General features: G+C 45.7%; 1 protein-coding gene across 1 annotated transcript; it reads left to right on the plus strand.

Annotated features, from left to right (window-relative positions):
- Positions 1 to 419: 419 nt before the first annotated feature.
- Positions 420 to 3,928, plus strand: LOC115045129 (tripartite motif-containing protein 16-like). The gene has a single exon (XM_029504648.1). It carries the CDS (start codon positions 447 to 449, stop codon positions 2,130 to 2,132), a length of 1,686 nt encoding a protein of 561 aa, XP_029360508.1. The 5' UTR covers positions 420 to 446; the 3' UTR covers positions 2,133 to 3,928.
- The last annotated feature ends 12,495 nt before the right edge of the window (positions 3,929 to 16,423 follow it).

The following is a 16,423-nucleotide window of genomic DNA, read 5'->3' on the forward strand; positions in this document are numbered from 1 at the left end:
ACAAAGGACATGTCCTGGTCCGAAATGACTCCAACATCACATCTGATCTGTATGTGTTGCTACACAGCTAACTTTAGCATTAGCAGCTAAAACCAGGTTCTGATCCAGACCGGTCTGAAGCTCCACCTGTCTCTGCTCTCATTCGGACATTTGTTTGGTCCACAGCTGCATCCAGAGGGATCAGTTCTTTGTCCTGTTGTTGTCTGTGTGTGCTGAGGAAGTCTGCAGAGCTCCACTGTTATTGGTCACATTGTGAACTTTGTGCTGTCAGAGCGTTCCTCCTCCTGATGAACCTCCCTCTTCTTCCTGCTCTGATCACGTGTCTCCTGGTTCCCTCCCCCTCAGATCTACAGTCTGAAGGGGGGTGGAGATATTTTTACAGCCGACAGCAAACTAGTTTCACTTCTGACTCACAGAAACTCAGACGGCCGTCACTGAGAGGAGAAATGGAGCAAAAAGGAATTCAGCTGGACCAGGAAACCTTCTCCTGTTCCATCTGTCTGGATTTACTGAAGGATCCGGGGACTATTCCCTGTGGACACAGCTACTGTATGAACTGTATTAAATCCCACTGGGACGGAGAGGATGAGAAGAAAATCTACAGCTGCCCTCAGTGTAGGAAGGCCTTCATACCGAGGCCTGTTCTGGAGAAAAACACCATGTTAGCAGTTTTAGTGGAGCAGCTGAAGAAGACTGGACTCCAAGCTGCTCCTGCTGATCACTGCTATGCTGGACCTGAAGATGTGGCCTGTGATTTCTGCACCGGGAGAAAACTGAAAGCTGTCAAGTCCTGTTTGGTTTGTCTGGTCTCTTACTGTGAGAAACACCTGCAGCCTCATTATGATGTAGCTCCACTGAAGAAACACAAGCTGGTGGAGCCCTCTGAGAAGCTCCAGGAGAACATCTGCTCTCGTCATGATGAGGTGATGAAGATGTTCTGCCGTACTGATCAGCAGTGTATCTGTTATCTCTGCTCTGTGGATGAACATAAAGGCCACGACACAGTCTCAGCTGCAGCAGAAAGGACTGAGAGGCAGAGAGAGCTGGAGCTGAGTCGACAACAAATCCAGCAGAGAATCCAGGACAGAGACAAAGATGTGGAGCTGCTTCAACAGGAGGTGGAGGCCATCAACGGCTCTGCTGATAAAGCAGTGGAGGACACTGAGAAGATCTTCACTCAGCTGATCCGTCTCATGGAGAGAAGAAGGTCTGATGTGAAGCAGCAGATCAGATCCCAGCAGGAAACTGAAGTGAGTCGAGTCAAAGAGCTTCAGGAGAAGCTGGAGCAGGAGATCACTGAGCTGAAGAGGAAAGACGCTGAGCTGAAGCTGCTCTCACACACAGAGGATCAGACCCAGTTTCTACACAACTACCCCTCAGTGTCAGCTCTCAGTGAAGCTGCAGACTCATCCAGCATCAACATCCGTCCTCTGAGATACTTTGAGGATGTGACAGCAGCTGTGTCAGAGCTCAGAGATCAGCTACAGGACGTTCTGAGACAGGAATGGACAAACGTCTCACTGACAGTGACTGAAGTGGATGTTTTACTGTCAGAACCAGAACCAGAACCAAAGACCAGAACTCAGTTCTTAAGATATTCACAGGAAATCACTCTGGATCCAAACACAGCATACAGCCGTCTGTTATTATCTGAAGGAAACAGAAAAGTTACAGTAATGAGTAATGATCAGTATTATTCTGATCATCCAGACAGATTCACTGACTGCTGGCAGGTCCTGAGCAGAGAGAGTCTGACTGGACGTTGTTACTGGGAGGTGGAGAAAAGAGGAGGAGGAGTTTATGTAGCAGTCGCATACAAGAATATCAGCAGAGCAGGGTTCTCAAATGAATGTGTGTTTGGATACAATAACAATTCTTGGGCTTTATTCTGTGACCAAAACAGTTTTACATTTCGATTCAACAACATCCAGACTCCAGTCTCAGGTCCTCCGTCCTCCAGAGTCGGAGTGTACCTGGATCACAGAGCAGGTATTCTGTCCTTCTACAGCGTCTCTGAAACCATGACTCTCCTCCACAGAGTCCAGACCACATTCACTCAGCCTCTACATGCTGGACTTGGTGTTTATGGGTCTCTTGGAGCTACAGCTGCTGAGTTTTGTAAACTGAAATAGACGTTAGTGAGTTAAATGTCTTTTAGTTCCTAAATGTATTCAGTGTGTCTGTGTGTTGCTGAATCATTGTCAGCACTTTGACCTGCTCTCATCTCTTGTTGTGTTGATGTCTGAGTGTGTTCAGGTGGAGCTGGAGCCGTGGAGGAGATCACTGCTCCTCATGCTGTTAGTTTGACCTAAACTCACGTGTGTCACCATGAAAACACAAACTTGTTTTTGGTGGAGCTCGGTGGAGCTCGGACTGTGAACTGTAAATGTGAACCTTTATGGAGCGTTTCTGCTGTAAAACTGGCTGTTGTTGCTGTTTTCACTTCTATTCAGTTGATTTGTTCTGGATAGACGCACAAATCAGCTGATCAGAAGAGAAATGAGTGGAAGTTCAGAACTGATCTGCATTTTTCTGTGAAGACTATTTGTGATCCAGAATAAAAATAAATTAGCTCAAAGCAGTCTGTCAATAGATCATATCAGTAAAAAATAATGTACAATGTTGTTGACATTTTTTCTGTCTATTAAAGGACTTAAAGACACACACATTTTTAAAGCTGTGGACATTTGAATGTCCACGTAAATGAACATAATGTTTAAAGTTTAGTTACACAGATCTGCTCAGAGGTCACGTTTGACCTTCTCAACTAGACTGAAACTTTTTTCTGTTTTTTTTGTTTTGTTTTGTTTTTTTTCTTTTTGCTGACGAATCAAAATCTGGACCATCAGGAAAAAGAGAAAACTGGTCCTGTTAATGTTTTTAAACACATTACTTTCCGAGGCACATGGCTGTTTCTGTTTCTGGGTTTTAATTTAGTTTAATCTGTCATATTATTGTTACATATTGTTTTTGTTATGTGAGGAACAGAGTCTGGACCGAAGAGCAGACACGGAAAGCTCAGCAAATGGTCACTCAAAAAAAAAAACAACAACAATAATGGGGCGGTGGCTGAGCCTGAGGTGGCAAAGAGACTCTGGAGGTCATAGACGACAACACGAGCAGCAGGGCGTAGGAGAGTCCCGGGGTAATTAGGCTCAGCACACCTGCACCACATCCAGCCCTGGAACAGAAAGGAAACAGAATGTAACAGAACTTCAAAATAAAAGCTAGATCCGGAACCATGACAGCCCTCAGACCTCCTCCAGAGCTCAGCTCAGATAGCCGTGTGGTCGATGCTCGGAGAGAGCACCCGTGTGAAAGCTCTTCCATCTCATGGGGTCCCATTAACCTCACCTGGCTCACCTGCCTGATGTAAAAATAGAGACGCAGCCGCTCTCAGAGAGAAAACAGCTGATCCCTCTGACTCAGGGATTCTTCAAAAAGATCGCAGTAAGAATCTCTCTGCAGTCCAGCCATGCATACCTGAGTGTGTGTTTGGTCTCCCCGCTTCTCAGTTGACAAGCTCCTGAGATCATTAAGTCCAGTTCAGTTCACTTCAGTTCATCATCCACACGTCCCCACCTATCCTGCTCAGGGTCACAAGAAACTAGGGCCCGTCCCAGAATGCACTGGGAGGGGGGGTGACATTTACATCGCAGCAGGTGGTTTAAACGTCCTCGATGCGACGCAGCAGTGGTGGTGATATTTAAACTTGTTGGTTGTGTCTGTGTGTCCAGCGTCGTGTCTGTTTTCTGAATTTATTTTCTCTCCACCTTCGACTCCTCTGTTGCTGCTGCACTGATGTGTCTCTGGTGTCTTATTGTACGGATTAAAACTGACACCAGGAATCAAACTGTGTCTTTGGTTTTTACTGGAGAAATGAAGAAAATACACAAATCGCTGTATATATCTAGTTCACCTGTCAGTGGTCATAATGTTCTGGTTCATCGGGGTCACTGATGGTCACTGCTTTTTGCCTGAAATGCTGAATATTCAGTCAGTAACTGCGTTCATCTCTTCATTGTGTGACTTCCATTTGAATGTTATTACTCAACTGCTCCTGCTGCTAATAGTAATAATAATAAATTAATCAAAAAGGCACAATATTATTTATATGGCTCCTTTTGAAATATTTACTGAAGTTCAAATATGTCGTGAGTGTAACAGAAACCAAATTAGACCTGAATAAACCACAACTCCTGTTTTTATCCATTTTAAAGATGACCTGTGACCGTGTTTCTTCTGTTAGAACAGAATATGAAACTGTTTTTATTGACTGTTTTACAGTTGTATTGTGTGTTTGCGCTTTTGTTATTTCTACTTTTCCTCTGAAGCTGTCCTGGTAAAAGAAATACATCACTAAATCATTAAAAATAAATATTCATTTTTAAATAGCTCTGAACTAATTGGTGCATTTAGCATTATCCCTTTTTAATAATGCATGTGAAAGGATTAATAGCTTCTAATCAATGCTTCACATTCGCCTTCATCATGCAGCAGAACTCAGATTCCTTCATGTGCCAGCTCTTGTTGGATTTCAAGTGAAATTTCAAAAACCTGCTGAAGTTTAAAGAGGTAAAGATGTTTGTTATGCAGCATAATTGAAGTAAAATAAGATAAAATACCTAAAACTTTCTTTTTTTACTGACACTGAGAGGATGAGGTTGTTTTCTGACTAAAAGCTCTTTGTATTATATAACTTTAAAGATGCAGGGACCCAATTTCCCCTCAGGGATCATTAAAGTTTCATCTCATCTTGAGTCATTGTGGCAGCAGCAAAGGAGACGCTCCCGATAAAAATACAATAAATGGAGAAACGAAGACTTTAGCAGCACTACATGATGAGTTTTTTTCTCCATATTCTAGTTGAAGTTTGAAAACTTTCATGAAGTTGTTTTGGAGCTTGTTAGTGCATTAAAACAAAAACTATTTACAGAATCTGGACTGAAGTTCTGACTCAGTGATGGCTCACAGTTAGCATTAGCACAACCGCTAAACGCTGTGTCAGCAGTGGCCGATATGAGCTTCAGTTTCAGCACCAGATGGCCGAACGCACAAATGAGACGAAACGTTTCAGTTGGAGCTGAAAACACAGAAGGTTTGAGCGGTTTAATGACCTTTGACCTCTCAGTGCAGCTGCAGAGCACAGCAGTGTGATGCTAAGCTAAGCTAACGTTATCCTCCTCCTCCTCAAGTGGAACATCTTAGTCTTCTTCATGCATGTGCAGAAAATGCACAGGTTTATTTCAGCACTAAACAAGCTTTGTGTGTCTATCTGTGTGTGTGTGTGTGTGTGTGTGTGTGTGTGTGTGTTGTGAAGGAGTCACAGTGAGGAAGAGCAGATAGACGACTCCGGCTGTAAATCCTCATCTGCTGCTGCCACTGCTTTAATATTTCAGCGTAAAGGAGTCACTTATAAGCCTTGTCATGTGTCAGTGTGTGTTTGTGTGTGTCATGATGTGTGGACTGTGAGTCAAAAACTGTTCTAAGCATCATGCATATGTGTGTGTGTGTGATAATAATAATCCCCTTTTGTATGCAGGTGATGTGTGCTTATACATGCGTGTGTGTGTGTGTGTGTGTGTGTGTGTGTGTTGTTTCCCTCCTGCAGGCACAGTTTGTGGAGAAAAATCCCTCGTATCATATTAACATATTAACTTTCTGTGGATGTGCATTTACATTTTGGGACATCGTGTGTGTGTGTTCCCTCCTTGTTGGGGAATCTGAGCTGGAAAATCCAAGTTTATGATGACGGGAAGCAGCAGACACATCACAGACCAAAATAATAAGGAGGACGAAGTCTGAGTAGCTCGTCTGACCAAAGGAAGGTTGAAGGTTTATCTGCAGGGGGCAGCTCCACGGGTCAGACTGTATTGAAGTCTATGGGAAAATACCACCTCCTGGTTCACGGTGTGTTTTCCTCTGAATGGTCTGTTCGGAGCAGAATCAGAGACGAGCTTCCTGTCAGCGTCAGTCACTTCCTGCCTCCTTTTAGTGAGGCCGAACGGGCCTGACGCAGCTTCGACGGAGTGTGCCTGAGTGCTGCAGGGCGGGGGTGAGGAGGGGGTGGGGTGGGGGCTTGTAGAATAAAAAGCTGGGGGACGTTTTCTGACAGAGATCTGACAGCTGCTGCAGGTTCACATCAACCATCTGCAGAAACACACTTCTGCAGAGTCTGCACACCTCCTGTCACATCAAGTCAGCTTTTTACCCACACAACCCAAAAGTTCAGGACAGCTGTGTGTGTGTGTGCGTGTGTGTGTCTTCAAAAGAGAGCTAATGTGTGTGTTTGAGGTATTACTTTATGCAGTATCTCAAGTGTGTGTGTGCGCAAGAGACTAAGAAGGAAATTGAGAGTGTGTGTGTGTGTGAGCTGTCGTCCAGGATTTACCCTCATTGGGAGTTAATCTGAGTGTCGGCAGGATTCTCTAAAGGTTAGAAAGACGGAGGAGTGTGTTGAAAACACTGCAGCTGACCTCATTTCCAGCACACACACACACACACACGCCTCCTTCAGTTGTCTTGAACGCTGCGTTTGATGGTGAGTTCGGTTTGTAGATGTGTGTCTGTAAGCACAAAACAAAACTTCTCCTCCTTTTTGTTCTTCGGTGAAATTGTTGAAGTTGCATTTGGAGCCGCTTTGGGCTCAACCTGCAAAAACAAAATGTCTCCTCCTTCATTCTGTTACCTGCGTTTGCCTCCGGAGGGAAACAAACGCTGACTTCAGTTATGGATCATCACTCGTTCATGCAGTTTTTCTTTAATTGTCAGCTCAGACAGATGTCAGAAAACAACCATCCAGAAGAGCTGAAGACTTCATCTGTGCCCTCCATAAACAGTTTCATCAAAAACAGCCTAAAAATCTGAAATTAAAAATTCCTTGAAGCAATTTTGAACTTCAAAGTTCCGATCTAACTCTCCTTCAATCGTCACATCTTCTCTCATCATCCCATTTTTTAATTTTTCATTTTCAGTCCTCTCAAATTTGGGGAAGAAGATTTGAATCTTTGATTCTCTGTGTTTACGTTTGACTGTCAGATATGAAATATTATTGATCAAACAATCTGTTTGATACATCTGAACCGCGTCTTCTGTCCTCTGATACATTAGATCATTAAAATACTACATTTCAAATTTTCATTTCATTTCAAAATTTGACATTTTCTAAAACACCATGTGTTGGCTAAATGAAATACAACTGGATTAGACTGACATAATTGTCGCTCTTCTTCTTTGCCCAACAAAGATGAGGAACAAAATCAAACAATCTGCTCTCGAGAGCATTAGCACCTCACCTGCTTTTACTGAAGTGGAATTCATGAAGTGAGAAGAGGGGACATTTTAAGATCAAAATTATTTTTTCTTCCTCATTTCTAAAATGCTAAAAGCTGTTAAAAACCAATTCTGATGTCTTTCAACAGCTGCCCCCTGCTGGCGCTTAGACAGAGTGAAGGTTTAAGTCTCTTCAATTTTCAGAATCACAGTCCAGATCTGATAAATCCTCACATTTTCCTTTCTCTTTTTTTTTTTGCCGTATTAGTAGCATTGAATCTTGGATAGATTGAAGGATCCACCAGCCAGAGGTTGGATTGGAAGGAGTCTTCAACAGCTAACGTGATAATCCAGCAGGCTCATTTTGGGATAAATGTAACTTTGACCCTTTACATAAATGAAACCAGCGTCTCCGGGCGGATTCAATCTGAGAGCAAACGGACCGACGGCCTTCAGGTGAGGCTCCAGTCCACGCCCTTCATCCGCCCGCTGCTTTGAAGGGAAGCCAAATGGCTCAGCTCCACCGTGCTGAGCTCATCCACTCTGCAAACTCTCAATATTAAAGCACATAATGCATGCTGTTTCCTCTCTCTGGTGTTCTTTCCCCCCGTACTTCTTTGTCGTGTACCGGTGCTTAACGTGTTGATTTAGATGTTGGGTGTCAGCCAAGTGGCCCTCCGGCGGTTTTACCCTCTGCGACCCAGTTTATTGGAGCTCCCGCTTTCCCCTCTGTCAGCCCGATGCCGAGCCGACCGCAGAGCAGTCAGGTGGCCGAGCCCCCAAATTATGCCGTCCTCCAAAGTGCTCCATTTAAGGCAGGAGCGGTCAAAGAAAATGTCTGAAAACACAAAGATCAAGGTTCAGTCTCATTCAGTCAACTGAAGGCTGATGTTATTAGTGATTCTTCAGCTGTTACTCCCACAAAACGTACACCAATGCAGACATTAAAAATCAATACCAGCCCCCCACACACAGCAGAACTCAGGTTTCACTGTTTCATTCGCTCTTAATTTGTTTATTAATCCTTAATCATTCAAGGTACTCGAGGTCCGTCTGGTCAACAGGTGGACGTTGTTATATTAACACAGTGAAAGTATCAGGAGACGCGGCTCAGATTGTTTGATCGATAATAGTTTATTTCTGACAGCCAAACAGAAACACACCGAGAATCAAAGAATCAAATCTTCTTCCTCAAATTTGAGACGACTGAAAATGAAAAGAAAAAAAAAGATGATGAGAGAAGATGTGACGTCTGCCATGATTTTATCTGTGTGTGTGTGAGACTTGGTGGTATCTGGAGAGTTCAGGGTTTCTGGGCTGAAGTGTGGAGGACGGGTGCTGATGTGTTCAGGGACCCCTGGGTTTCAATGTCACCCAGTCTGTCGGCTGCATTCAGGCCTGCAGCAGAGATGAAAGACCGAGCTCTGATAAAACAGACTGCCTGAGTGTCAGAACGCACACACACACACACACACACACTTCTATACTTACCCTGATCAGCATAATACATCCCCTTAATGCTAACCTTAAGCTAAGCTAACCAGGCCCTGAAGAATCCCTTTGAAATAAATGTCCTCATTTTCACACAATGTCTAAAACTCAAAATGGCCTTGGTGAAGATAAAAGACCACACAAACGCACACAAACACACACACACACACACACACCACGTTGGTCATGTGGGTGTTTTTTTGTGTACTGAATCGTACTGGAATAACACAAAGCCTGAGACGTCACCTTTAACTGACCTCTTTATTCTTCAGTCATTACTTTTGCTGTTTCGTTACCAAATTAATTTTTAAAATCAGGTTCTTCTTTTAGAAACGAGACAAAAACAGCTTCTTGACTTTTTTTTCTGGCTGAGACCATAAATATTGATATCGGATATTATCGGCTCTACTGTGACATAAATAATTGAGACAGAGATTCAGGTGAGAATGAAACCAAGCCGGCAGAGACCTGCTGAGCTTTTTAACTTCTTCCTTCATTCTTTCCCTCATTTCCTTTCCTTTTCCACTGACTGGCTTCCTGACTGAACTCATCCACAGTCTTCAATCTGAGACTGTTGATGAATCCGTCCCCCTTCTTCCTTCTGTGCAGAGGAGGCGCTCCGCTTTCTGCTCTCAGATAACACATCGGAATAAACCGGGAAAAGAAAAACAATTATAAAACCAATGAAATCATCAGTTTTTGTATTTTATATATCCGTATCATGTGACGTCACAGCCGGCTGACCAATCAGTGGCTGCAGCAGAGTGTTGACGTCCCGGATGGAAAACAGCTGATCATCTCCCCGCCGGGGAATCGAACCCCGGTCTTCTACTGTCCACTATACTAACGAGGAGGAGGCGGCAGAGTGACGTCCGCCGGGTCACCTGACCGTCAGCAGCCTCCTCGGTAGTATAGTGGACAGGAGAAGACCGGGGTTCGATTCCCTGACGGGGAGAGTCCAGCTTTATTTATTCAGATCAGCTGTAAACAGGACGTCTCTGGACCTGGACCCGGTTAAGACCAGACAGGCTGTGTTTGTTTTTGTGGTATAAGTTATAATTACTCTGTATATAAAAGTTCCTGAAATATAAACAGTGTTGTGCATCATGTTGTGTTTGTTTTTGGCTCATTCCATTACAACATCAGTCTGCAGTCTTTAAGTTCTGTACGTAACCCAATCGGGGCTACGTACAGAGCGGGACGGACCCGTTCCTCACCCTCACAAAAATCCAAGATGGCTGACAGAAGAGTTTTCCACCTGTGGAGACGGAAGTTGGTGAGTCAAGGATGCTGATGTTTGATGCTAATGCTAACAAAACAACAAAACGGTCGAGTTTTCTGCCCTTCAGTTTTCCTCCCACTCCTCAGAACTGTTGAATTGTCTCGTCTCACTTCTGGTTGGGCCGTAAAACACACTGCTGTTGTGTGCGGCAGAGGGCGACGTCTTCCTGGTGTTCCTGCTGAATATTGGTCGTCATCGGCTCGCTGCTAATTCCCGCCCAAACACAGACATGAATGTGTGGCCGGCGTCGGGAGACATTATGTTTGTTCTGGAGGGGAACGGATTCACGGGAGGAAACAACAATGTTGTGAGATGGAATTTCAGCCGTAAAGACGGCGGTGGATCTTGTGTATAATGTTTGCGTGATGTTTGCATGGAGCTGGTATCCTGTGTGTGTGTTTGTACCAGCGCCGATGGCCCTGGATAAATGTTCGCAGGCCAGTGCATCGCCGTGACAACAGGTATTAGGCTATAATTTAAGCGTAAAGCTTAATGGAGCTCGAGTAACGAGGCCCAGAGCTGGTGTCCCGCCTGTCGCTCCCTTCACGTCAGCCGGGCCGGTGGCCTGGGCGGCTCCGTCACCCGCCAACTCCTACAGTGTCTTCATAATGTGAAGAAAGCGCCTCCGCTCTTCCACCTGGCTGCTTCAGAACAATAGGGCACATTTTAACTCGTGCACATTACGGGAACAACACCACAGAGGGCAATTTTTAATGCGATTATGGCCGTTTGATGGCGATGAAGCAGCAGCGCTGCTGTAATCTGCCCCGAGAATGTCTGGGCGGGTTTATGGTTTGGTATAAAAGGGAGAGCAGGTGAAAAAAGCTATCTGGAGGGTAATGTACATCGGTTCATTCTGTGTTGGCTTTACGGAAGCTCTGAGGAAGACAAGGAGATTAAAGATGGCACAGTGAAGCTAAAGGGGAAACACTTTAGACATCTCTGATCAAGATTTTGATCATGACAACGATAATAATGTGCTGCCGCGCTGCCACCAAACCCCCCAGGAACAGACTGATGCCTCCACATTAATCCACCTGTGGAGCCGCTCAGATCGGTGGAAATGTCAGACGTCTTTCCAGGAGACTGACAGAAGAAAAGCTTAAAGCCACCAAAAAAATGTGTGTTTTGATTTCATTTCCCACCTCCCACCTTCTGCTCATCCCGTGTTCAAATCTGAATCGTACATCACCCACAGAGGAGGAACTGTCGGTTGTTACTTTGGCTGCAGAATACATGAACATCAGATTGATTGTGTGTCACGTCAGACAACACCAACATGGAAGGACAGGATTAATCAGGACGCTGAAATAATCCGTCACACTCTGGTTCTGCTACAGATGAAGAGAATAGATGATTTCTAGTCTGATCGAAGACAGCGAGACACTTTTTTACCAAAAATCCTTCAACAATAGAGCTCCTGTTCTCTTCTGCAACATGTGGACTCACGCTGTGTGCGGACTGAGTGACAGGATCGTTTCACATCATCCAGCTGAACACGTGCTGATCGTTAAACTCTGATTATTTACAGCTGTTGACCATTTAGCCTGACGGAGGAAGAGCCGACAGAATTCATGTGAGAGAGGAGATGAAAGAGGATGAAAGAAAGGAGAAGAAGAGCGAAGGAGGAACGATAAACCAGCTGAAGATGGAAAAACGAGAACAAACAGAACGTAGACGATCCGTCAGTGAGTGTCAAGAGAGAAGAAACACAAGTTTGAATAAAGTGATGACAAAGTTATGACCAAAAGAAAACGTTACAGATGTTTAATGTCGGAGGAGGAGGAGAGTGAAGGTGGAAGGGTGGAGGAGGTGAAAGATTAACAGTGTGTCAGTCAGTCAGTCAGGTCGCACATGTGTTGGTGATTCACACACAGACACACACATTAAACGCACACTAACAATCAGGAAACAGACTGACAGTCTGAGTTCACCAGTTCAAGCTGTGTGTGTGTGTGTGTGTGTAGATATTTGTGTTGAAAGTGTGTCTGCACCAGTGAGTGACACACAAAGAGACAGAACATATGCCAAATGAGAGAGTGTGTGTGTGTGTGTGTGTGTGTGTGTGTGTGTGTGTGTGTGTGTGTGTGAGAGACAATAGTTGGAGCTTCAGACAATCTGACCGTTGGAAAAAGTGAGAGGGATAAAGAGGGTGACAGTTTCTCTCACACACACACACACACACACACACACACACACACGCTCACACACACACACGCTCACACGCACACACACTCACACACACACACACGCTCACACGCACACACACACACTCACACACACACACACACACACTCACACACACACACACACACACTCACACACACACACACACACACACACACACACACACACACACTGGCTCCTGTTTGCATATGAAGTGATTTTTCCACCTGATCACAGACGGTGTAACGGTCAGTTCTGCCCCCCCCACCATGAAAAGCCAGAGGAGACCGGCCCACTTTAATCATTAAAGGCCCGTTCATATGGAGTTTCCATCAACAAGAATAAAACAATAAGAGCATGAACTCGGACATTATTATTATTAATATTATTATTATTGCTGTTAATGTTCTCCAGTTTTTCTTTGTCATGATGAATCTGCATTTTGTGTTCATTTGGTGGAATCTGAACACTGCTGAGGTGGAATATAGTTTATTTATTTTTAATTGGTTTTAGGCACTAAAACGGCTCCATGTGGATGTTGGTGGATACTTCAGCTCCTGTTCAGTCTGATGATGATGATGATCTGATGAAGATGAATCCGCAGTCTGTTCAGGATTAATACAACAAGACTGGACGAAACGCTCCACGACAAATTCCCCTCAATTACTCTCATGTGCCATTTAAGAAGGAATCTGTTTGTCTGAGTGGATTTTGTGCGCGGGCCAATGTTCCTCTAATCACATTAACAGCTGCCGCACAAACACACAGAACTACGTGAAACATTTTCCCTCTGAGACTTGCACGCAGACGCACAAATGTGTGTTGTTGTGGAGTGAAGCTCTCGGTTTAATCCCTTTACATGTAATTGAAGTTCTTGATTTAACAGGCTGGGATTGAGGACATCAAATACATTTATAGTAAAACTCACAACAACCCATTTGGCAATATGATTGTGCGATCCTTCTTATTGTCCAACGGCCTACAAGGTGTTTTTAAATTCAGGCCTCTAATACCCGCCCGCCCACTCCGCTGTGACGGATAAAGCGAACAAACGCTGCGGATATGAGACAGGAACATTAATCCTCGACTGGTTTGTCGAGAGTCATTGATGGAACGAGTGCTTGTCGAGTGTGTGACGTTCATCATTTCCATTACAGCTGCACGGACACACAAGAGGACGAGAGCACGAGCTTTCCCGAAGTCCTCACCCCGACTGACGGGTCGAAAGAGAAACTGGGAGTGGTTCAAACCGGTCCAGGTCCAGATCCAGGTCCAAACGGTTCAGACTGTTTCAAACCGGTTCAAACCGGTCCAGCTCCAGATCCAGGTCCAAACGGTTCAGACTGTTTCAAACCGGTTCAAACTGTTTCAAACTGGTTCAAACCGGTCCAGGTCCAGATCCAGGTCCAAACGGTTCAGATTGTTTCAAACCAGTTCAAACCGGCCCAGGTCCAGATTCAGGTCCAAACGGTTCAGACTGTTTCAAACCGGTTCAAACCGGTCCAGGTCTTTCATACGGGTTCAAACTGGTTCAAACCGGTCCAGGTCCAGATCCAGGTCCAAACGGTTCAGACTGTTTCAAACCGGTTCAAACCGGTCCAGGTCTTTCATACCAGTTCAAACTGGTTCAAACCGGTCCAGGTCTAGATTCAGGTCCAAACGGTTCAGACTGTTTCAAACCGGTTCAAACCGGTCCAGGTCCAGATCCACGTCCAAACGGTTCAGATTGTTTCAAACCGGTTCAAACCGGTCCAGGTCCAGATTCAGGTCCAAACGGTTCAGACTGTTTCAAACCGGTTCAAACTGGTTCAGGTCTTTCATACCGGTTCAAACTGGTTCAAACCGGTCCAGGTCCAGATTCAGGTCCAAACGGTTCAGACTGTTTCAAACCGGTTCAAACTGGTTCAGGTCTTTCATACCGGTTCAAACTGGTTCAAACCGGTCCAGGTCTAGATTCAGGTCCAAACGGTTCAGACTGTTTCAAACCGGTTCAAACGGGTTCAAACCGGTCCAGGTCTAGATCCAGGTGCAGAACTCCATAGGAATGTCTTCAACACACATATATATTTATATGAACATAAACGGGCCATATTGACGGAAGCGTTCTACAGAGTTTCTGTCCTGATGATCCTGGTTCTGACGGCTGTTACGGGAATGTTGTCACGTGACCGTCAAAGTACAGAAGTGTTTTGTATTTGAGCCCCAAACTGGCCAGAGTAAGAATATAAGAGGACTTTAGTCCAAACCAGAATATGACCGGGAGGCACTGCGGACATTTCATAGAATTCATTTTTTACTTTGATTTCTTCTGCTGTTTGGCGGCGACTCTTCTTCTGTGGTGCTGTGACTCATCGGGGGTCTGAGAGTCGAGGCTCAGAATCATGAAATTAAAGTAAGAGCGCCTTAAAAACAGCCATGAGCCTGATGTCTCGGCCCGTCCTCGGGTTGACAGCAGCAGGACTGTCGGAGGAGAAGATCTTAATATAGAATCTACTCACTCTGCCCCCCCCCAAAAAAAGAGCAGTGACGGAGCCTGCAGTCAGGATGGCTGCACGCTTCAGCTGATGATCCCTCCATCTGACGAACTGCACGACCTTCACACCATCAAAAGAGGAGGACTGAACCCGACCCCCCCACAAAAAACAGCGTTAAAGGTGTTTTATTCTGAAGGGAAGACCAGGTGGACCTTTATTAACCAATGAACGGAAAACACACTCAACCAAACCAAACCGATGAGTTGGACTCAATTTTAGAAACAACTGAACAACTCAGGAGCAAAATAAACTTTTTCATTCCCTTCATTCCAAAGTGTCCCGACAGGGAAACCTCCATCTGTTTGGTTTCATTTCTGCACTGAGAAGTTTTTGGAGACACTGAAAACATATTTTTACACTTTTATTATTATTTCCACTGAGTCCATCTAAACAAAGTTATTTTTGTGTGGGAATCTCACTTCCTGTTCCGTGTGCGTCTGGAGGTGCAGCACAGGCACTGGGTGATTGACAGCTCTTTGAAAACTCAATTATTAGAGATAGAGTGGAAAGAAATAGCTTCAGAGATACACAGAGTGTGTGTGTGTGTGTGTGTCTGTGTATGTGTGGGTGTGTGCGCGTCACTTTTACAACACTACAGACTTCAGTGTCCATCAAGTGTGTTACTCTGTTGGTTTTATCCTTCTTCATTCATCCGTTGGGCGTAATTATTGTTGCCTTCCCTGGTTGTTAAGTGTGTGTGTGTGAGTGTGTGAGTGTGTGAGTGTGTGTGTGTGTGTGTGTGTGTGTGTGTGTGGTAATCACACAGTTTGTGTCTGTCAGAAACACATCAGTTATGTGAGATTCAGCTTTGTAGTTAAAGGGAAATACCATTCAATTTAAAATGTCATTTGGAGCTTGTTATTCACACGCACACACACACACACACACACGCACACACACACACACACACACACACACACTGTTTAAACACTGCTCTTCTGTCTTCAGTTAAGTTGATAGTTCTCAGATTGCTGCATGACATTTTGGACAGATGGAAGGTGGAGGGAAGCTGTCGCTCACCCTCCCCCTCCTCCCCCTCCTCCCCCTCCTCCCCCCCCCCCTCCTTCCCCTCCTCCTCCTCCTCCTCCTCCTCCTTCCCCTCCTCCCCCTCCTGCTCCTTCTCCTCCCCCTCCTCCCCCTCCTCCTCCTCCTTCCCCTCCTCCCCCTCCTGCTCCTTCTCCTCCCCCTCCTCCCCCTCCTCCTCCTCCTTCCCCTCCTCCCCCTCCTGCTCCTTCTCCTCCCCCTCCTTCCCCTCCTCCTCCTCCTCCTCCTCCTCCTTCCCCTCCTCCCCCTCCTGCTCCTTCTCCTCCCCCTCCTCCCCCTCCTCCTCCTCCTTCCCTCCTCCTCCTCCTCCTCCTTCTCCTCCCCCTCCTCCCCCTCCTCCCCCTCCTTCCCCTCCTCCTCCTCCTCTCCCTCCTCCTCCTTCTCCTCCCCCTCCTCCCCCTCCTCCCCCTCCTCCCCCTCCTCCTCCTCCTCTCCCTCCTCCTCCTTCTCCTCCCCCTCCTCCCCCTCCTCCCCCTCCTTCCCCTCCTCCTCCTCCTCTCCCTCCTCCTCCTTCTCCTCCCCCTCCCCCTCCTCCTTCCCTTCCTCCTCCTCCTTCTCCTCCCCCTCCCCCTCCTCCTTCCCCTCCTCCTCCTCCCCCTCCTCCTCCTCCTCCTCACCTTTCTCCTCCCCCCTC

This window comes from Echeneis naucrates, chromosome 6, assembly GCF_900963305.1.
Source record: "Echeneis naucrates chromosome 6, fEcheNa1.1, whole genome shotgun sequence".
NCBI lineage: Eukaryota > Metazoa > Chordata > Actinopteri > Carangiformes > Echeneidae > Echeneis > Echeneis naucrates.

Coding starts and splice junctions, on each gene's coding strand:
- LOC115045129 (XM_029504648.1), top strand. CDS start 447: ATGGAGCAAAAAGGAATTCAGCTGGACCAGGAAACCTTCTCCTGTTCC.